Here is a 23,921-nt window from a genome sequence, read left to right on the forward strand (position 1 = left end):
AGCAGACATAACAATCACAACAGATTTTATTTTGTGAAAAGTAAATCATTCATTGTGTGGTTATAATTTATTCACAACATACACTACTGTGCAATAATCTCGAGTCTCCCCATCCTTTCATTATATGTTGCTTCCCCTCCCCCATTCAAGAGAAGGTCTTGAACAACAGTTCTCCGGGTTTTCAGAAGGTCTTTCAAAGTTTTTCTTTGGACATTGGCTGAGTTTTCACCCATTTTCAGTCCAGTGCTTGTACCGGACCATTTTCAGAGGAATACTTTGTCTGTTAAGCCAATTAACACCGACTTATGAACAGGTATTATCTGAAAACCTGGCATCTCTTGCCATGGTGTGCAGTGTGTTGTTAAAAAATGTGAGGAAACTGGTGTTGGAGATCATGATCCACTATGCAATACCACACGGAAAGCATTTAATTGGCAGCAACTTCATTTGTCTGCATGGCAATGATCCCCAAAACACGGTGCAGCACTGAGTCATGGATCGGCCTCCCCAGAGCTCGGACCTCAACATTACTGAAGCAGTGATCTCGGCAGAGAACTGAACAAAAGGTAGAAAGATCCAGAGAAGAGCTTTGAGTGTCCTTCAAAAAGCCTGGAGAACTAATCGTGAGGGCTACTGAACAAAATCACAAAAATGCTTTGAAGCTTGTTACAATCGTACAGACACTGTTTTTGCATTGCATACTACATTGCACCAATTTTAGCAAAATATAAAGAAATGAGGGACTTTTGCACTATAGTTTATATCAATTTTTACTGCTGATAGCTCTTCACACCCAGCACTGAGGCACAGATATTCCCACTGTAGATAAGCAGCATGTAAAAAAAGAGAATACAGGAAACAGGTGGTGGAAGAAAAAATAAATAAACACGTGGACAGGGTGGAGTTGTTTTGCACTTTAGTCTCCATATTCACCAGCTCACTGTGGCCATTATCAAAACCACAGTCCATTCAAAGTGGATGCAGCGAGTGGGAGTAATGTAGAACCACCGTAATAACTGTTGGCACATCTGTACAACTGTTGTCAGCTCCTAAATGTTACACGGCAAATGATCGTATTCAGGCAATAACATATATACTGAGTGTAAATGTATACTAGGCGTTGCACAGTCTGGATGAATGTTAGATTTTAATCGTGCTTATTTTCTGTAGATTTGTGCCTTTTAAACCGTGACGAGCCTTCAGTTGGTTCTTGCCAAATTTCTACTGGATCTCTTATTGTTGTGCAGCACGATGCCACTGAATATAGCCTGTCGTATTTAACCGTGTCTGTGTATTGATGGCACGGATTGTTTTTGTGCTGTTTTTGTGAACAAATTATTTAGTATGCACTTTTCTGTATGGGGCCTTCTCAATTGTTTGATATGCACTTTTAGCTTGTCCTTAGTCTGGAAATAGCACTCAGAAACAGTAATTAATCCTATTTCCACTGACATCGAGCTTGACTGGACTTCGTAGTACCGTTGCCTTTATAAACACTTCTAGGTCACATCCAGTCATGGTTTATCATTTCAATAAAAGATTGACATGCAAAATGTGCCCGGCGTATTCTGCATTATTGCAGTGAGAATTCTTGTAACTATTAAGGAATTAACAAGTTCTTTCTGAGATGCATTTTATTTGAAAATCGTGAGAGAAACTTTACCTATTTTGGTTGGTTTGACTCTGTGGAATCAGAAATGGCACAATAAATAAAGACAATATCATAGTTCACACAGAAGTCTCCTCCTACAGTACGAAAAAGTAAACAAAGTCACAGTTACAAAAGTTGTCATTTAGAACTGACCCCCCCCCCCCAAAAGGCCCAAAAGCAAAGGCACACATGTTGAGAGACATTCACTGTCTAAACATGAATTTAATACTTTAATCATTATGCTATGGAACTTGCAACAATAACGTTTGTCGTGCAAATACACTTTTAAAAACAGCAGACCACAACCGGAATAAAATGAAGCCAAAAATATTCCATGCTAGGACTGAGTGATCGGAAAAATATATCCGTTTATATCGCATATAGTCCAAAGCCGGGTTTTTAAGCACTTTCTTGCTCCTTTTTGGTTGGTGGGTGGGGCTGGGCATATTATGCTAACATAATGGACCAGGAAGCGATCAACCTTTCTACTATCCAATGATTCCTCTGAGCTTTGAGGAGTGCCAGCAGATATCCAGGCCAACGCTTATTCTATTAAACACTGACGAGCATTTTCAAATTTAGATTCAAATTACTGTCCAATAAAAGCCAGCAGTTTTCAGTTTGCACTTCGGCGATGCGTTCCCTTTTTCCGCTCTTCACATCCTGCATGCAAAAGCCAAAAGCTTCAGGTTGTGATTCTGCATAATTACAAGCAGAAATCTTTTTTTAAATGGAGACATATTAGACTAAATCGAAGCTCAATTCATACTGTACATGTATAGGAAAACATTTCACAAAACACTAAACACGTTTGCCATTTTTAAGTGGCTGCTGTTGAATTGATTGGCACTGAATAAAAACATCTATATTATTCAATCAAATTAAACAAGTAGACCAAAAACTACATGTACAGTTGGGCAACCTAATCAATTAGCAAGCAGGTTATCCTGCTGTTTGTACTGCGTGGACGCACTTCATCTTACTGCTTAGTTTAGATCCTTTGGTTTGTCCGGTTGAACCGTCTGAGGTTTAAATTGTCATTATTGGACCTTAATCTAACCTTAACTCCAACTCCAGGCAATCAGAGTATTTTTCTCCCAAGATTTGGAAAACTGGGAACAAAGAAACTAATCATTCTGGCTGACAACAGAAAAGCCAGTTTTGCCTCGCTCATAAATATACGGTTAGAGCTATCACGTATGATGACGTACACCTTAGAGAGTTACAACCATAAACCCAAATAGCGGATTCTTCTTTTCCTCAAATATCTCTTTTATGATTGCAAACAGATATTATAGCAATGCAGTAGTTGGACTGACGGTGGCCCGGTTGGACAGTTTCAACATATCGCCCAACCCTGTTTCACACATTCAAAAGCAATGAGCAACATCTAGTTGCTCGATAACTACAGTACAAGAGGATTTGCCTTTTTTAAAATTTTTGTTTTATTTTTTCAGGCATCAATGTTGATCTTATGATTCCTTCAAGAGTTCTCCATCGCAATGTTCGGTCTCAAGAATAAAATTAGTTTTCTTTGGAGCTCTGATAAGGATTGCTCTTCTTTCTCTTAAAACAGAACTTGCAGTGTTTGCATGGAGAAGCTTCTTCTGCAGGTGTCCAGGCTCTGTAATTTAGTTTCTGTGTGCGCGAGTGAAATCCAGCCTCATCTAAACTTGAGGTAGGCTGGTACAGAGTAATTGAAGAGCAGGAAGTCCATGCGATAGAGATTATACAGCTTCTTCTGATAAAAGGGGCTGATGTTGTGGAAGAACTGGGCAGCCATGTCTCCTGTAGTCCTGGTGCTCTTGGACGAGGCGGGGAAGCTGACCTGGTCCTCCACCCCGGCCAGCTGCAGCACGTAGCGGGAGTCCTGCTCCAGCGTCTCGTATTTCCCCACCACGTCATAGTGGATGAGGCAGGGGTGGCACAGTGAGTGCACCCGCTCCCAGTGCTCGTTGAAGGGCTCTTCTCGCTGGGTGGCTGGGTCCACGAGGTAATAGACAAACTCCTCAAAGGAGACGTCATTTCCTTTCTCCAGAGCTTCCGGCTGCGGGTCCGGCCTGTGCTGCCGCACTATCTTTGTGCCGTATCGTTTATGGAAGGCTGTGTTGTAGCTCCGTGTGAATTTGTTGCGGTACGCAGACACCAGCCGCTCAAAGGGCTCGCGCACGAAGACGAACTTCAGGTATGAGCGCAGCCGCTGATTGATCTGGGAGGTGGAGTACTCAGAAAGTGTGCGGAGGTTTCCGGGGATGTGGGCCTCGTTGGCAGGGATTGCGAGAGGGTCTCTGTTGGACCCGGCAACGCCCGTCAGAACCATGAGCACCCGCTTCCAGTTGGTGCAGGCCACTTTGGGCACGTAGCAGTAGAGCAAGCCGTGCTGGTCGTCCACGATGATGTGCTTCAGGTCCTCGGGGATGAGGACTCTGCGTTTGCGGGTATAGGAGCGACAAGCTTCTTCCAGCAGCTCCCGTCTGCCCTGATGGATCGCCTGTACCGCCGACTCAACCTACAGGGATGAGAGGAATCGCAGAGAATTGGCATTTAGTAATAAAAGAAAAACCTGAGTTACAATTTATACGAGTTTTTCAGGTCAGTTTATGGCACTGATTGTAAGTTATGATGATAGAAGTTACCAGAAGAAATTTTTCCCTCTTCATGGTAAACTCTGCTGTTGCTCTTTTCCCTGTTCAAGCCAACTTTCAGCATCTGTCCTATTAATAGCTACACTGCTGGTTTTGGGGAGGAGTGCATGTAAATGTACCTCCACAGGCTCTTTGATGGTTCATGTCCCACAACTCCTCAGGTATCAGTGCAGGACTTGCATGGCATTAAACCCAAGGAAAAGTGATTTAAAGTTGGGACAGTTTAAGTTATAATGTGACGAATGGGAGAATCTGGCCTTCCTGAGAGGACTCCACTGATTCAGCAGCACTGCCTACATTGCCAATGTTCCCTTCGTCCAATTTTTAAGGAATGTTGAACAATGCAGGTAGGACAGCTCAGATATGACCAACTTTGCAGCTTCAAACAGATCCAATAAGCTCGCTTCCTTCCAGTGCAACACCCCCTAATTTTTCCCCACTTTCACCTTCAGCAACTCAGTGTTGCTTAAGGACATTTAGCAGATTTTGTGCAGCGCCATCCGAGGCTGAAAAAGGCTCTTCTCACTCCACCCTTATGATGATATACGGACGCCGCTTACAGCCTTTTGAATGAGAGAAAATGCACTCACAGATTTATCTCCTCTGTTGGTCTTAATTATGGCCCATCCCCAACTTTAATCAAGTCACAGGTCATCCAGTTCAGCTTGGCCTCTGCGTGGCACAAATGTCTTATTTACTCCTTTCATTTACTCAGCCTGGCATCCCACTGCAGTGGTTGGAGCCCCCAGACTCATCTTGACTCTGCGCCTGACCCTCTGTGTTTAGCGGCAGACACCTGAACGACTGCAGAGCCAACACAGACCCTTCCTCTCAGCAGAGGTTTGTGCACTGTGGTTACACAATAGTGCGTTTGAAACTCCTGTTTCAGTCTTTTCATGTGAGCAGGATGCATGAGTTCATAGTTTGAGGATATTAACTGCTGTTAGTGTTTCATGGCATTCAAACCTTCAAAGAACACCAAAGTCTTCTTAAGTGTGCTGAACACTTTAACATTTAATCAGTGGAGCGAGCAGCAGCTAGTGGAAGTGACAATTTGCTGTGTGGAAACATTCATTAAAGATATCGTGTTTTGATCCATTTGTAGAAATTTCATCTGGACTAATCAAAACTGATTTTCAGATATCTGTGTTTTCACACTTGGGGAAATAATTATTTGAATCCCTGCTGAATTTTTTCCATTCAAAGAAATGAACAGTCTTAAATTTTTACGGTAGTCTCATCAACTGAAATGTTATCCCCTATCACCCAGCCTGAATACTGGCTTTCACAGACTGGCTGCGGGCTTATGTGGCACACAAGCGATTACAAATACTCCTGATCTCAACTCATTATGTATATAAACCACACATTCTTCATTTCCAACCTGCCACCATCATGAGCAAGAGCACAGAGCTGTCAAAGGACGTCAGGGACCAGACTGTAGCCCTGCGCAAGGCTGGACTGGGCTGCAAGACCATCAGTCAGCCAGAAGCTTGGTGAGACGGTGACAGCTGTTGGTGCAATTATAAAATGGCCATTAGTCGGCCTCAGACTTTCCTGCCAGTTTTTAAAAGGGGTCTCGAGCAATAATTATCCAGATTTTGTGGAGGTCTTTCAAAGATTTTTTTTGGACATTGGCTGCTTTTTCACTCAAGTTTAGTCCAGTCTTTGTACCTGACCATTTTTAGAAGAATTCTGCTCGTTTTGGGTTTGTTAACCCACTTCACTAAAGTATAAAAAGGCGCCTTACTCAAGTCAACCAATGTTGTATCTACACAGACGACTTACAATTTAAATCTTAGTTCCTTGGTATCTTTAAGCACTTTGTTACAAGCAGCGCATCACAAAAACTTAACAGTTTGAAAAGAGGATTTTTGCACCCAAAAAAGTGACAGCAAAGAGTCTTACAACTTTCTTACAAGTTGTAAGCAATGGTTGCACTCAATTCTTAATCGTATTGCTCAGTTTCTTCCAGTCGCCAGGTTGTCAGCTATTCCGCTACATGTAGCTTTTCACCCAGTTACCTGCTGCACATGTGCAGAGAGCAACAAATGGAGACAGAATCAGTCGCCCATTGTGTTTACAGAATTAAACAATTAAATAAATCTGCCTCACATTAATCAAGCCCACTCCAGCATCCTGCTGCTGCTAAACAGTTTAAGTGGAAATGGAACAGTGAAAATATGACATCAATTGGAAGCGAGTGGACTGGACTCCACTGGAGCTAGTTTGTTTTCTGGCATGTGCACCGTCCTTCTCCTCACAGGGAGATTTAACTGGAACCAGCTGTAAGATTTGCTTTAATAGCAGAGCCCAGATCATGAACGCTGAACGTCTGCGTAGAGGAAAGTGGTCATTCAGAGCCCCGCCCACGGGTGTTTACCTGAGAAAGCCTCCTCAAAAAGCAAATACTGAATTGAACTCAATAATGGCAGCTGTTTCCAAAGAACAAACTGATAGATAAAAGTTACGCTGAGTCATCGCTGTTTAATGTCAAGTGAGCTTGAGTCAAAACAAAGCGGGGATGAAAGTGTGTGTTCAGATATGTCAACACCCAGTGAGGCAATGGTTGTGTACAGCTGTTATACGCAACTCATAACTAGAGTGGAAATGAAAGGCTGCACATGGACATGTTTCTGTCTAATACTAAGCTGCAGACAGTAAACCTGCTAACGACCGAAAAAGTGATATTTTTGTATTTCCTGATAAAGGGCGGCTCCTGTTACTGCTTTTAGCTTCATGTAACCTGTGCATGGATGAAAAGCAGTCAGACGCATCTCTAAATATAAAACTCTTAACTGCCTGACAGTATCTGTACAAAGTCGTGAATCCTCCTCTATAAATGTCGTGTCTTTAATTCCACAAAAATGGCCGACCTTTATTTCTCCTCCTTTACTGCTCAGATGGGAGTGCATCAAAGTATTTCTCCTTGACATGAAAAATATCACTATCAAGACTTCACAAATTTCCGGGGAGATTTGTCTCTTAGACATTTCGTTACAAAGAGCAGGTATTACTTTCCTTTAGATGCAGCTAAAGCAGATTTATGAGGACTGGAGCAAAACGTGGACTGAACTGCTGAATTAAGTGGAGGTGGCTCTTCTATGTTCAGCCATGCGTTTATGAAGTGGCTGTTTGGTCTCTCCGATGTAGAGGTCTGAGCATTCCTCGCCACACTGCACAGCATACACTACGATGTTAAGTTTGTGCTTAGGAGTTTTGTCTTTGGGATGAACCAGTTTTTGTCTGAGTGTGTGGCTGGGTCTGAAGTACACGGGGATGTCGTGATTGGAGAAAACTCTCCTGAGTTTCTCTGATAAATCTGGTACATAGAGGATGACAGTATTGTTCTGATTGTCTCTCTGACTCTCCGCTAGCTGGTGGTGTATCCGGTCGTTAAGTGATGACGTGACGAATCCTACTTCCGGGCCTAAAGTAGTCTGCGTTTAATATGGCTTTTGTGTTGTTAACATGTTTAATGTTATGCATTTTCTTATATTTGATCTCAAAAAGCTCCTAAAACAGTCAGTGATCACTGTTGACCTCCCTCGGCTTTTATTACCGCTAATCATTTATTTAAGCTCAGTTTTTAAAACCTTAGGATGTAGCTACAGCCCAGCCCATGCAGCAGTATATGAATGACTAACCTCGTATTGTGGATGGATTATCTCAGTTGCTCTCCTGGCTGAAGTTTGGTCCTTTTACAGCATCCTGCCATGCGATTACATTTGTTCCTGACCACTGAGAACACTCACGGTAACTTTTATCGAGTGGAAAAAAAGTTAGCTTGTTTATATTATGCTAACATAGCTGTGTCGCTAGCGGTCACGTAGCACATCATTATATACCAGCTAGCCCAACTTCAGTAACCCTACAAACGTCACTGCTGTTTAGTTTTCTGTCTTCATTTATGCTGGAAGTGATAGCAGAGCTGTACGTTTTAATTTGTTTCCAAAACCCCACAGTCAGGACATGCTATATTGTATTTAGATAGAAGCTAGCGAGCTAACTTCCTGCTAACTTCTAACTCCGTTAAATGTCATAAATTCCGTTTTCATGGATGCCTGGATGTTAAACTCAATTGTTACACCTGGTAGAGCAGAACGCTGATCATTTTATTAAAGATGAAAGACTTTAGACAGTTTTTCAACTCTCAGTAATGCCATAGTGATCGTTTGATATATGGACCTGCAGCGGAGTTTAGGTCCAGACACGGCTAGTGACGTCAGACTGAACGACCGCATAGGGGGGGTCCATGACCCACTTGGGAACACTCCCATAGGGTTTAAAAACTGGGACTCTCCACCAGTTGCTCTTCAAACTGAAGAAACTTCTCAGATGAGAGGTGAAACATCTTCAAGGAAACTTAAAGAAGTCCAGACGCTTTTCTTTCCAAGCTCCTTAAAAACCTCTGTGGTTTTTTTCCTATCAGCCATGGATCGGCCTCCCCAAAGCACGGACCTCAACATGACTGAATCAGTGTGGGATCATCATGACCGAGCACAGAACGAAAAGCAGCCAACATCCAGAGAAGAGCTTTTGAGTGTCTTTCAAGAAGCCTGCAGAACTATTTCTGAAGTCTAGTCAGTTCTAAGAAAGCATTCATTAGCGTTCCAGCTGTTCTGAAGAATAAAGGCGGTCACACCAAATGTGAACTTTCAAGCTTGTTAGAATTGTACAAAGTCTGTTTTTACCGTTACACTGCATTTCCATGTATGTTTGCATGTTTCAGTAAATCACTCCACCTACTTCTTTTTTCCCCAAGCAAAGTATAAACAATTGTGACTCAAGAGTTTTGGACACTGATTTATTTATGCCAACAAACTGCAGGAGGACTGAATTTCCACAGCTAGAAGATTATTATTAAATATTAAAAATGAGACCCTGTTTGTCATTAAACACTCGGCCTATCCTGTCTGGTTATGTGTGCTCTCTTTCATTCAAACATAGAACGTTCCAGAAACACAAAGAATCATAAAATCACAAAATGACTATTTATCATAACCTTTGCCAAGTTTGTTAAAATAACCCCGAGTAATCCTGGAATAAATCCTTACAAATAAATATTTAAAGTGCACATGACGTTAGACTGACCTGATCGCCATCGTACAGCGTCTGTAGAGGACTCCTCCTCGACTTCTGTCTGCTGCCGCTTTCACCCACCGCCTCTGAGGCTGAGGAAAAAGCACATCGGTTATGGAGCAGTCACCGCTGAATTATCACTAATAATGCTTTTGTGAATGTGTGTCATCACGCCCAAATGTGGTCCTGTGACCCTGACTGTGGTAGTTTGGCTGGTGTTCATATTTCTGTGGACACATTTTAAAGAAAATATGCACGATACATTTGCAAACTGTCAACATGAGATGAGTTAGAAGGGGGACGGTGTCCATCCCATGATTACCAATCAGTCGCTGACTTCGCGCTTTTATTGAAGTTTAACATGCTGCAGCCTGAAGGGGCGTGAGCTTACTGCAGGGTTTCAGGGAGGAACAAAGGCCGAGGATAAAGAGGTGCAGCGCAATTATTTTATTTGATCATTCACTGAATTACTGAATGCCAAAATTATAATTAGCCAAATATCCTCAAGCAAGATACTGAACCCAAGCAGTACACAAGAATCAGCTCATTTACTATTTAACTACTACTGTTGGTGTTAACTACCATTATCATAAATAATAATACAGTGTGGTATATCATTAGACAGATAAAACAGGAGAATAAAGTGCACTGTAGAACATTAACACAAACTGAGCACAAAAACGTTGCACTGAAACAATAAAGTAAACTTTCATGGTTTGTTATCGCTGCTTTTATTTGCTCGAGTGCTTTAGAAACGGAACAAGAGTTTTGGCCGGGCAGAACATTTCATTTTCCACGTTATGTCAGACTCAAGTTTGAAAGGAAGGATAAAAGGACCTTATTTATGTCCTTTGGCTTAGAGCCATCATTTGTTTCCTTCCAGATATTGGACATGTATAGAGTTTCACCACATGATCCTCAGATTTAATCTGGGTAAAGGTAGTCGATCTGTTCCTCCTAAAAGCTGCAGGCCTTCGTTGGAGAAAAAAAAGAAAGATGCAAAGGCGTGCGGCCTGGTTTGAAAAGGCAGTGGTTGCTTCACTCAAACAGTTTCATCATAGTTAGAAAAATGAAAACGAGCTCTCAGAACAACATCTACCATCAAGTATTCTGCACTCCAACCTGCCTGCAGTGAAAGCAGAGATGAGCACCACGCTGCTGAACCATGACTCGCTGACACAACAGGGAGCAGCAGGACTCCAAGACACTGCGAACATCCCCACAGGAGCACAGCTTATTTGATTTACAGAACAAGCTCATCACATCGTACACTTTCCGGCCACAGATGTAAGGTTACAATCAACACTCACGAGACTGAGTTACTGAGAGAGACACTTCCATCTGATCTGCATGCATGTTGTGGACGTAGTCACTTTCTATAAAAGCCATATCTTCACTCCATCTGCAGCGTAGTGTGGAGGTTATTTGTTTTTTCCTCAGAGATAAACATAGATAGCCCCGCTTCATCAGATGTTTTTATGAAAAACGCACACTCCCTAAATGAAACGCAGATGTATTCTGGTGTGTTTAGCCAGTAAGTGTTAGCTTGAAGATAAAACTGCAATCTGTCCCCTTCTTCAGATGAGACGAGTCATTTTAGTGTTTTAAATTATGAAGTTAGCCAGGAGGCACTTCGTTAGAGCAGCGGTCCCCAACCTTTTTTGCGCCATGGACCGGTTTATACACGACAATATTTTCACGGACCGGCCTTTAAGATGTCGCGGATAAATACAACAAAATAAAACTAGTACTGGTACCGAAAAAAAGAAGATTTATTCATAACACATGTGAAAAGACCCAGGAAAACCGAGTTAACGATAAAAACGATAACAAAATAACGCTGAAAACTGATAAAAACCATACATTTCACACCCGAGCCTCAACTCTCGCGACCCAGTACCAAACGACTCACGGACCGCTACCGGTCCGTGGCCCGGGGTTTGGGGACCGCTGCGTTAGAAGACTGGGAAAAGAAACAGCTAGCGTAGCTCCGTCCAAAGATCAGGCAATCTGAAGCTGCTGTGAAAAGCTCACAGAATAAGTCCTCATGCTGCTGATTCAGTTCAGCTGAAGAGGGTTAGGTTTCCAGTATCTTGCTGAACTCAGACCACCTGGTGCAGTGTAGTTTCAGGGTGACATCGGTGCCTCTTTCTGGAAAATCCAGCATTGAACCAACTTTGCTTTTAGCGTGCGTGTCGATTCCAGGAAGAATAATCCCTGCAATTAGTGATCCCTTTCTACACAAGTTAGACCTTGCTTCAATTCATGAACTTCCCAGTATGTTTGACGATTCAAGGAATTCAAGTATTCAAATACACACACACACACGCGCACACACACGCGCACACACACACACGCGCACACACACACACGCGCACACACACACACACGCGCACACACGCGCACACACACACACACACACACACGCACACACACACACACACACACACACACAAAATTTCCATATTTTCACTAACAAATGTTCACCCCTTGCTGCTCAGGAGGTTCAAGCGATACAGGCAATAATCCATTGAAACTCATTCAGAAAACTCCATAAATGTTCTTCTGTATTGCTGCCATTTAAATTTAACTTGACTCATATTTCTGAAACCGGAACTCTTCTTGCTCCATAACCACAATGTGAAGAAAAATATCACATTAACTGTTTAATGATTACATCCATTTTCACAAACTCCCCCAGTTTTAGAGGCTCGAAATTCACTGACAAGCAGTCCAACAGCCAGGTTCCCTCATTATCGACAGCAAACTAAGCAGATAAAAGTCGTACTTGAACTTGTTTCAAGTGTTACACAGAAGCAGTTCACTGGACCACTATGAGGTCCAAAGAGGCTCAGGTTCAGACAAATGCTCCGAAACTGTTCAGACGGTGTATAACAATGCAAACGGATCATAACCCAAATCTCAGGGCAAAGAACAGAGTCGCTCACCTAACATCAGCCCAGCATGCTTTTCACTTACTGAGACCAAAAGTGAACAGCAAACCTCAAAGAAGGAAGCATGTGATGATGTCCACAGGTGCTGGACTGCAGGGATACCTGTCACTTTCAACAAATGAAAAAGGGGGATTATTTATAAAGTTCGGAATGAATAAAGTCTGTCCCTTCAATTAACATCTTCATCATTTGATTTAAAAAAAAAAAAATCCACTTTAGGATTTGGTTCTTTTGTCTTGAAGCCACTGGCTCATGGCTAAACTCAAGTTTAAACACATAACTTCCTGTTAGAGACGTGCTCTTCACAGCGCATCAACAATGAAATGACATCAGTTTGCTCACAGAGACAAGGCCAGGCTGCTTTTCACTGGAGTAAACATCTGCAAGCAGCTGTGTGGCTCCAAGTCCAGATTGAGCAGTGCAACTCAGCACTAACTGCCCATTGAACAAATGACTTCCTGTGCTGTGCCATTATTCAAATGGCAGTATGCACAAACGCCTTATGTACAAGTCTGCCTTTTATGCAGTCATTACGCTCCAAACTTGCACGAACAGCAACATTTGTCATCTGGAGACAATTAGATTTACAAAAGCTCAGGATTTGTTACTAATTAGCTGCTTTAATTGGAGACAATGATGCTGTAATGGTGGAAACTGCACAGGCCCAACACTATTGAGCACAGGCTACTGTGAGACTCAAGTGACCACATGTGTGCACCTCTCTCCTCCCTGTGGTGTGGTCAGGTCACTCATGGCAAACTGGTTATGAGCTGTAAACACGCTCACTGCAGGCAGCCCAGCATGCAGTAATGAGCATACTACACAGAATCATTGAGAATACCTGCGAGAGACACACAGTCGATCATACAACTGAAATCACAGGTTTTTACTAGCTTCTAACAGCAGGTGAGAGTAACTAGAGAAATGCTGAAGCTGTGCAACAGTATTGTATAAAGATCATATATCAGTGCCGGTCTTATTTCAGACACTCCATCCCCATGTACTTATTAACATAATGTATGAATCTGGTCAGCGTAGCGTTGTCTATAGCAAGCATGCCAGGTGCAGTTACTGATAAGGAGGACTGCAACAGTAGACCGTGACTGTTGCATCAGCCGCCTCATTTTGCAATCTTTTACAACTGGCCAGCATTCTCACCACACATTAAGGCTGCACAGTTAATGGAATTTTAATCTTGATTTTAGCTTCCCACAGTTAAATGAACACGATCACATATTTAAAATATGTGCTCAGCCAATAGAATGCAAAGCAAAAAGCAAATCAGGAGCTCCGACTGCATGCCAGCATGTGACAGTCACAGCCGTTCTGAAGTGTCCTGGACTAGTAAGACTACGTTCAAAGATATACAACAGAATTCAAATGTCTGCCACACTCATGCCTCGAAGTGGATCATCATCATCCATTTTTCAGAAATACTCTTAAGCAATCAGCTGGCTGAAAAAAAAAAAAAAAAACACCAAAAACTGCAGTTCTAAATAAAACTCGGCCAAAACAAGCAAACAGACAAACAAAAAACAAAAAAAACATGGCTGCTGACGTGAACTGTCCAACATCAGCTCCATAAAAGTCCATTAAAGCGAGCATGCATACTGTGCATCAGCGCTCACAAAGGTGCACTGACGTCACCAAAATCTTTGCCAAAGATTCACTCAAACCAAGTGAATGAACACCAATACTGACTAACAAGTGATCAAAATGATCACTTTGACCATAATCGTTCAGCCCTACCACAGATATAGCACTAAATGTTAATGTTCAGTTCAATAAAAATATAAGCTGCTCAGTGTTAGCTTGCACTGGCTTCTACCCAGATAGCAACCATTAAAACAGTTTACAGTGTTTCCCACTTAACTTGAATGCACCCAATTTAGAGGCAAAATTCCCAGTCTGGCTGCAACTAAAGTTATTCAGGACCAATTTATAAAAGCTAAAAAAGGGATGCATTGCATTTCGTTCTTTTGCACTCTCTCTTAAAATACTGTGTGGAATGACCCATGGAACTTAAACAAAGCAGCCATTTCCCCAAAACACCTATAAAAACTGCACTTATTTTGCTAAAGTGAGTTCTGTTTTCAGTCAAATTTGGTCAATGTCAACAAATCTGCACGTGGTCTTCTGTCCAGTCTTTGAAGCACAGTTTGCCTGAATTCGGACAGGACAGCATTGGCTCATATCAAACTTGGTACTTTGTGGATTTACTGATAAGCAGGATTTCAACAGTTGAACATGACTGTTGTGTTAGCGTCACATTTTACAATCGTTTACACTTTGACTTACACTTTGACCACATGTGATAATTTATCACTCATAAACACAAATAACCACTACAACCCCATATAAAGCCAGTGCCTGACACACACTACATTCAGTTAGCTAGCATTGGTACTGCTGTCAGTACTGACAAATTATTCTGATTCTTCCAGCTGAAAACGGTGTGGTGGTCGCTCTTTCAACCATCAAAAGTGGAGTTTTACAAAGTTCCACACTAAACTTTCTGACCATAGGAACACCGTCGAGGTACAAACAGCCAACTGGTTTACCAGCAGGCCAATATTACTGGCCCATACTATGCAATGTGTTAATCCAATAAGATTTACTTATTTAATTTCAGTTACTTTGTTGCAAAATGAGATTGTCAAGCATGCCAACCATGTTACTAAAACCTGCCGTAAATGTTGCCATGAGACAGAGCTTGTGCTATCAGTCTGATATCATTACACGCAATTTGGTTCTATATAGACAGAAATTCAACAATTCAAATTAGCAATTAGAATCGTGCTGAGCAGCCTTCTTTTTCTAGAGGATTAGAACCAAAAGCCAACCAGCAAACCTTCAACAATCTTACAGAGTGATTGCCATTAGTCAAAGTCAGACTCAGTTTGCAGAAAGGTTTCTTCCTACCAGCCGAACTTTGCAATCACCTTGAGATAAAAAGTTGCTGTGAGTGTGCAGCACCCTCAACATTAACTTGGCTCCTGGTTTGACATAGGCAAACGTAGAGGTACCAGGCGAACAGCCTGGGAAAACACTTAGAAAGTACTTAGCTGTTGCAATAACAAGAATATCACTGATCACAGCAAACACTCAGAGATTTATACATAAGAAGCAAGCTTCACAGTAATCAGCATCAATTCTTTTGACACTTAAATAATCTTCTCATTTAGTGGATTCACCTCTGCCAAAAAGCCAGATGATGCCTTATTACTGGAATCAAGAGCGTCACATGCAGCCGGATGCTGCTGCCAAAAGGAGGCTTTGTCTTTTGCCTTGAGCTGCCGAGGTGAGGAGATCATTCTGCCACAGCGCACCAATTTATCTGACCTGTTTTCTAAACACATTTCATTGCGACCTCTCCCAAAGAGAGCACTAAAATGGAACAGAGAGGTAGCGGCTGAAATGATTCAGAAGCTGACAAACACCTGGAAAACTGAGTGTTTCAGCAACAGGGTGAGACGGCACACTGAAAAGGTTTGTGTCTCATCTGTCATCTGCTAACTTGGCATCAATTAGCAAGCAAGGAAATTTACAGTCCAAGTTTTGTCATGAGGTATTTAAAAGGGGGGCAGGTGAAAATATCAAGAAACTGTTTAAAATGTCAGAATAGCTGGATATCAGGACTGGGCGCAGACACTAGGACACACTGCACAGCATAGATATAGGTGGAAAAATGTGTGCTATGTTTTGCCATTAGAAGGGGGAAGAAAAAAAAAGCTGCTGGTTATAACCGTGTACCACTCTAACAAAACAGTGTCTCAGCTGCCCTTAACTCCTCCACTGATACAAGACGTCTGAAACTCACCAACCCCAGCTAAGGCAGACTCAAAGGAAGACGTCGTCCTGTTGGTTTAACCCTGTCTGGACCCCCAAAGCCTACAGCATTCCTTACGGTACGCACGGAACCAAATGCTGGGGAAATGCAAAATATAGAAAGGCCGATGTGTGTTCCTGCTGTCCGAGCCATGAAATGAGCTCTGTGTTTAGGTCCCACTGGGAAAACTGCCCCCCCCTTCCTTGACCTGACTTGCCAAAGAGTAGCTTTGACGCTGTACAAGGGAAAGCCTGATCCTTTTAGGCCACAAATGTGTGTGTGTGTGAAAAGGGTGTTAGTGCATAGGCAGGAGCATGTGGGTGGTGTACTGTCTGTTTGCTGAGTCTTAGAAGAATGTCTGCAGATCCAGGAGTCCCTATGATCCTGTGCAGAAGCGTAAAAGAGTTCAATGTGCATTTGTGGGGCGACTCATTAGCTGGCTGACTAAAATCCATCACATCTGCATTTGAGCAGTTGGAAACAGTGACAATAGACACATATTTGGCCGTAAAGAGAAATATCCATCACACAGGAAAATACTGACCCGACTGCATGTTTCACCAGTGTAGTTAGGGCTGCTCGATTATGGCAAAAATGATAATCACGATTATTTTCACTGAAATTGAGATCACGATTATTTGACGATATTTATTTAACCCTTTAAGACCTACTATAGAACCAAGTCCACCAGAGCTTATATTATTTTTTTTACATGCTGTAGTGCCATTTGTTGGAGCATTTCAAGTTGCTATACATCAATACAACTGTTATAGCCCATATTTTAATAATATGTATGCATTAAGTCCATAGTAATTACATAAATTGCAAAAAAGTGCAATAAACTACAAAAAAAAATTGAAAATCGCTTTTGTTTTGTTTACATATATTTCTACTTGGAGAAATTTAAGAGGCTTATCCCTCAAAACTTTAAATACAATAAAGTTGCAAAAAATAGTTTACAACAACAGGAAATTTATTTTGAGTGTCTTCATAGTTTTATTTTGGAGATACAGTTTTTATATACTGCAGGAAAAACAAAAAACAATCCTATGATGCAAATTTGCAAAGAAAACAGCAGGTGCATCATTTCACTGTGGGAAGTGTTACGAACAGCTGACAGGAACGGCAAAGCGTGTTTCTGGAATATTATGTTTTTGTTGCTGCAAGCGCTTTTTATGCAATTTTTGCAAAGCTTTATGTGGAAGGAAACCGTGACCGAGGACAAGCTGATGGCATCAGATGTAAGTACAACTCCTCCGGTTTCATATGCAAAACAAATTATTGCGCTAGCTTACACGGTTCAGGTTCTACAGGGATTTAAAAATAGTTACACAACACGGAGCGTGCTGCTCTGACCGGCTTTAAAGGGTTAACAATGACTTTAAAAAAATAATATAAAATAGTGTGCAACACCACTGAAGTTTTTTTACCTCTCTTTTCAACCAACAGCAGTCACTCTCTCCTCTCCAAATAACTTCTGCTTAGCTTTCCGAGCTTCCCTCGGGTCCTCTTAATCAGCGGTCTCCAACCTTTTTTGCGCCACGGACGGTTTATGCCCGACAATATTTTCACGGACCGGCCTTTAAGGTGTCGCGAATAAATGAGGGAGGGGCTAATAATCGGCTCAGTCATTTTTAATGATCGTTGAAAGCCCAGATCGTAATCGTGATTAAAATTCGATTAATTGAGCAGCCCTAAGTGTAGTACAATCCTGAGGTCCATTTAACTTAAACTGAATCTCCCGTGGGTCTAGGCACCTCCGACTTTCTTCATATGCAAAAGCAATGATGTGTTAAATTCACTAATGGACCTTAACAGCCTGGTGTTAGAGTTTTCTGTTTTATACGTACATAAAAAATGAGGACGCTTGCTGCTGTGAGGCGACACTTTAACCACTAGTCACTGCTGTCAGTGTCACAGATTTCTGTGATCCTACAATGACAGCTGTTTACTGGGTGATTCAAGTTATTAAGGTTCATCATCTGAGGACACTGAATGTCTACCATACATTAGGGCGGTCAGTAACTTTACTGTGACAAACACTGCATGCATTAGTAAACACAATCAAATAGATTGGTATTTATTCTGCACTCTTCCTGATCACTCCGAGCACTCTACACCATCACCTCATTGTATAAACTTTAGTTACCTCAGATTAACATTAACCATCCCACCAGCCAATTTACAACCACACATAAGCCTAACGTGCATGGACATGCATTCTAATCAATTTGCAATAGGAATCCAGGAGTGACAGCCCTCTGTATACCCACTTATTATTTTAACATAAAAATAAAATATTTAAAAAAAATGTTATTGCTTCCATTATATATACTATATGATCAATATATATCATATATGCCTTATGAAAAGGCTTGATAAAGAGGAAAAGATCATTGCACCTGTATATGTAAAATTTATGTAGAAACATGTACCTGTACATGATGTCATGTCTCTTGTTGCTCTTTGAGTGAGGAATAATAAAAGCCTGGCTCTGCGTGGGCTTTTTAATCGAGCGCGACTAAAATTACTGAACCAGAACAACCCTAACCCAGACAATATTTGCCAGTGTAATTTAGTCTGGACCAAAGTGGGGATGAGTTGAATTATTTGGCTACCACAGAGCACTTGGATTGAAATAGTAGAGCAGAAGGCTTATTCAGTAACTTTAATTGCGAAAGGACAAACCAGAAAAATCAAATCACTTGAGGATACGGGCTCTGAAAGCAGATGGTCCTAATGTAATTTTGAAAAAATTCCTCCAGAGTACTTTCTGTGCTATCAGCTCCTGCTGTGCCGTTTCATGAATATGCAGCTGGCTGGAGAACAGGCTGGAACAGCAGGACCACCCCGACCCCCCATGTCACCGCAGACGGACGGGGATCTGACAGCAGCCAGGAGGAGCGAGCGGTTTCAATTGGCAACTGCACGCCGCAGCATACGAAGATCAAGTCACACACTGTTCCCGTGTGGATGCGTCTGCTTTTAATTGGATAATGTCCCATCCACAAGTGACCATGTGTGAAAATTAGTTTCCAAAGAGCGCCGCAACAATTTCGTCAGTGCTCCGACAGAGTTCTGGGAAGCTAATTTTTATGACTTTTGTGGCCTCAAGTCAAGCCTAGACAAGGGAGGTATGAGATGGGGGTAAGTCTCTAGTACATGAATAACAACAGCTGCCCCGAGGCCCACACAATAGTCTCAGGCTCTGTTTGTGATTAAACAGCTACAACTAGCTACACTCATAGCAGTCAGCTCACATCTGTATGTGTGATGTTCCTGGATTTTACTCCCAGGAAAACAAAGGGAGAAGTCCCTCACTGTGCTGTAACATACAACACCACATTCCAGACTATGATATACTTCTTCCTCTTCAGTCAATGCGTCTAAAAGCCCAAAGGCGAAATCATAGTGGCGACTGTAGTAAAGACCTCTCACGCTGACACATAAGCCCATCTTACAAAGTCAGCTTTTCTAAAACAGATGTGAATTTCAAAGACCGGATACGAAGACGTCACAAAGGGTTAAGTTTCTGCAGCATGAAAGGCAACTCGTGTTCTGAAAAACTATTTCTGTCCAGGATGTTACAGTAAAGCCACTCTGCATCTATGCAATTATGCTAAATTTGGATTAGCACTGCATTTCCAAGCACTGTAATTTTATGCTAACTCTGACTTGGCACTATGTTCCTTTGTTATGCGGCTGTTCTCCTTCAGCTTCACATCGCCTAAAAACACTCTGACCTTTACCCCAGATAGAGCGGCTTCACCTCCCCTAACTAACTGCATATCTGAAACCAATTTAGATTCACTTAGAGCAGACAGGCAGGTTTAATGGTCGGCGCGTGAGCTGCATTCCAGGTGTGTTTGGAATACGTGGAGCCAATCCCCCCCCCCCCCAAAAAAAACAGAGGCAGCATCTAGGAATGTGTGCACTTATGCCATGTGTCTCATCAAAGCACTGGTTGTAAACCTATTCAATCAAAATTAACTCACAAAGGCAAATTAATACACAATAGCAATTTACAGTAATCGTAAACAAAAGCATCTTTAATTTTGGGGGTTTGCACTGTCGATCGGACTGGAAAATCATTCAGTGCCGATTTTTGTAGCTGGTGAGGAAACAATTGCTTTTGTGCATTTATCCTGGCTAGAAAGCTCTCGTTTGGACCTGTAACGAATCAAGCGCTCCCCTTTCTTTTATACAGTGAAGCGCACAACCTTGTGAAAAAGCCAGTTTAAATGGATGGTGACTGATCAAGATTGCTACCTTCTTTTTCAAGAGACTAGGGTATGACGCTGTTTTAAGACCTGCTTACTTAACAAGGACATAAAAAATTTAACTTGCAGTGCCACTTTTTGATGGGACAGCTCTAGTGTGCTGCTCTTCCACACCAACGCTGAATTTCCCACGAAGTAGAAGCACAGGTGTGGCCAATAAGACCGCCGATGGCTTCGTTAAGTCATTATATCACCGAGCAGCAAACCATCATTACTGTCACTAACACACCCCTGCTTTTCCTGCTAGGACATGTCTCCCGTTTTTATTAGTTACAATGAAGCAAAAGCATTTTGTCCAGTATAGCTACACGAGGACGTGCACACAGATGAACCAATGTTTTTATCTAGAAGTCACAAATGTAAAAGTCAAGTCAAAGGTTAGTTATGAAGTTCTATGAGATCGCCTGCTAAAATAAATATATACACATTTCCACTGACATGCAGATGAAACATAGTTTTGTTAATCTATGAAGCTGGCACTAAAAACATGTCACAAAGGCCTGGATTATCTGTAATTTTCTATCTCTTAATTTGAATTTGCTCCTCAAAATGTCAGAAATGTGAAGTCCTGCGTCTGGATAGCAGTACCTTAGCCTCTAGTACTATCAAGGACACATTTTTTTGTTAGTCCTTTGGACTGGCGCGATAAAGCTTTCTGTAATACTGTCAAAACAACAAGCACCATGTTTCAGAGCAATATTGAAAGACAATATTTATTTGGTGGAGGCATTTTTAAGCTGTTATGATCAGCAGTAGAAGCTTTTAGATGAACACAGGTTTGTAAGATGATGAGGAAACCCCCTGATCAGTTTAGAGGTGATCATTTCCTATTTACGTTCACGGTGAGGGGGGCTAAGAGTACATTTTGCACCATCTTACATTGCTGTGATTTAAGTACACGTGGCCACTGACCAATGGTCATGGCGCTTTGCATAATAATGATCATGAAACTGATCTTCTGGCTCTTTGTTTGTCTGCGGTGCTTGTTTCAATTATTATCCAACTTTATTGTTAATGCAGGTGAGGCTGAAGAAGAAACTTGGTTACGAAAACTTTCTGGGATTTTCTACCTGGATGATTAAGAATTCCTCAAGCTTTTAGTGTCCCATTTTTAGAGTATGACTATCAAATCAAAAGCAATGCGAGTGCGAGATCCTACTGTAAATGCAAACATCACTTAATGTAAATACACTAAACAGCACAGACTGTTACTTTATTCTTTTACAACTGCATGTTGAGACCATCTTGCAGCACTATCGCATCATTTCCGAAGAACCACACCCTTGATTTTGATTTCAACCACACACCTGTAACGGTTTGTGACTGTATCTTACACAATCACACCTACCGCACTGACACGTTAACCTACTGACAGAAAAGCATATCAGTCACGCTATCATAACCGATACCCCTGACTTTAACAGTGTAACACTACACTGACAGTAACGTCTTTCACAAGTTACTTATGGACATGTCACACACCCAAACTTTCTGGGATCGCCATTAAACGTGAATCCACCTCACAATATGGGCTATACCTACAGTTTTTAGGCCCCTAAAATAGCTGAGCACGTGTGAAAGAGGCCTTTGTATGTGGCAGAGGGAAGCAGATCCCACCGAAGGGACAACCCCACTGCCAGCCAGCTGCGTCTGCTCCCAGCCCTCCTCCCTGTAGCTGAGGAAACACTGCGCTAAACACTCTGCTAATGGAAGTTTTTCTCCTGTTCCTCAATTTAGATCTGAGCTTCATGGGAAAATAAAGACATCGGGATGGAGCACAACGGGGTGAAATGACAATGGGCTGGAGGCCACGCTTTAGTATTGGAATGACAAGGACCAACAAGTCGCACAAAAAAATCCTTTATAGCTGGGCTAAGAATGTCTCAATAGCCTGCTTTCATGCACTTCACTGATATGTGTATTGGATTACAAGTATGCCACAACCCATTAACACAGCGGGTTATGAATGGGTTTTATTATGAAGGCATGGGCAAACCCATATGCCAACAGAAAAGGACCAGCTGGTCTGCTGCACACTTTAAACTAGAGCCCATACATCAGATACACTTTTGTCTCCACACAAGAGATCTTCATAAACACACAACCCTTTATGGGACTATAGATCATATGAGATAAATTTAGATGTAAATTTAGAAAAACATAAATTAATATTTAATCAAACTTCTTTTGTTACTGATAAAAGAAAAAAACAAACCCTCATATTTAAATACTTGAGTCATTTGCAGATGGATGGAGATGAACTGATAAAAGTGATGAAATATTTTCTTTGCTTGAAAGGTGTCAGGTTGGGACGTCTGTGTAAACTATTCACGGGGCGCTTAATTTCTAATGTTTCATGTTAGCTTTAGTTTTATTCTTAGCGTAGCGGCAGGCAGACAGAGCGGGGATGCAGGAGAATGAGCGCTCCGATGGCAGGGTGTGGAAGCAAGTTTAAGCAGAGCAGAGGGGGAAATATTGTGTATTTATGGGATTTATACTCACCTGGCTTCAGACTGCTGTTAAAGTAGAATATGACCATGACGAAACATCCCAGGGACAAGGCAAAAACCATCCGGATCACCCTGGGTTTCCTCATCCTGAGAGTCTCTGGAAGCCACCGAGAAGCCGAGCCCAATCCTGCCAGGGTTCAGGCGAACTACACGGTTTTTGTCGAGTCTACTTCACCGGCCGTGGGAGCATCGATCCGGCTCGCTGCTCGACCTTTGCCGCTCCTTATCTTCCTGGACATCCTCGCATGCCGGGTCAGGAGGAGGCAGCGGTGAGGGAGGACGAGGGGGCCCCGGGCGGCAGACTCCGCTGGTCTGCCGTGTCTCTCTCGGTTACCGACGCGTTTCTGTGTGCCTTTGTAGAGACGACGGAGAAGGCTGCATCACTGCCGCTGTGGTGCCAGCACAGGCCGCCGGACTGCGTGGGTAACGGGCCCTTTATACGCCACGACAGGGTCTTTCCAAATGTCCGCTTAACCCCTTTCTCCCCGCGGACACAGAAAGGGTCCAACCACTCAACGACCCAGTGGTCGAGAAATAAGCGACACGTTTCAGAAGAAGGGCGGGTTCCGGGGAGACCTTTCAAAGTAAAACTTCTATACAGACAGTATGAAATCTGCTGTGAGTTTGGGACTGAACCGGTTTGCAATTCATTAATGCGAAATTAATAAAAAAATAAATTAATATCACTGGTGGAAACGCTTCTAGAGGCATTTCAGAATAAGAGTCTTGCACCTTTTATGAATTTCAAACGTTAGATTTTAAAAACTTGCTGAATTTCAGTCTTTAAAAAATGTGTAAAACTTTCGTACAAATAGAACAAAATTTAATACCAGAAATATTAAAGACATCACTGGTTTCAGACATGGTTTTTATGATGCTGGGACAAGACTAAATTTTAAGATTAGCAAAGAAACACCCAGAGAAAGCCTTCATATAGCCTGAAATGTTAGATCTGTTGGAAAAGTGTGGT

General features: G+C 42.1%; 1 protein-coding gene across 1 annotated transcript; it reads right to left on the reverse strand.

Annotated features, from left to right (window-relative positions):
- Positions 1-8: 8 nt before the first annotated feature.
- LOC309706006 (carbohydrate sulfotransferase 11) lies at positions 9-23,640 on the reverse strand. The gene is made up of 3 exons (XM_082532182.1): positions 22,944-23,640; positions 9,391-9,470; positions 9-4,160 (listed from the first exon to the last, which is right to left on the reverse strand). The coding sequence occupies exons 1-3, from the start codon at positions 23,035-23,037 to the stop codon at positions 3,315-3,317; spliced, it is 1,020 nt and encodes a 339-aa protein (XP_082388308.1). The 5' UTR covers positions 23,038-23,640; the 3' UTR covers positions 9-3,314.
- Between the last annotated feature and the right edge of the window lie 281 nt (positions 23,641-23,921).

Source organism: Aulonocara stuartgranti, assembly GCF_965226115.1.
Source record: "Aulonocara stuartgranti genome assembly, chromosome: 5".
NCBI classification, from domain to species: domain Eukaryota; kingdom Metazoa; phylum Chordata; class Actinopteri; order Cichliformes; family Cichlidae; genus Aulonocara; species Aulonocara stuartgranti.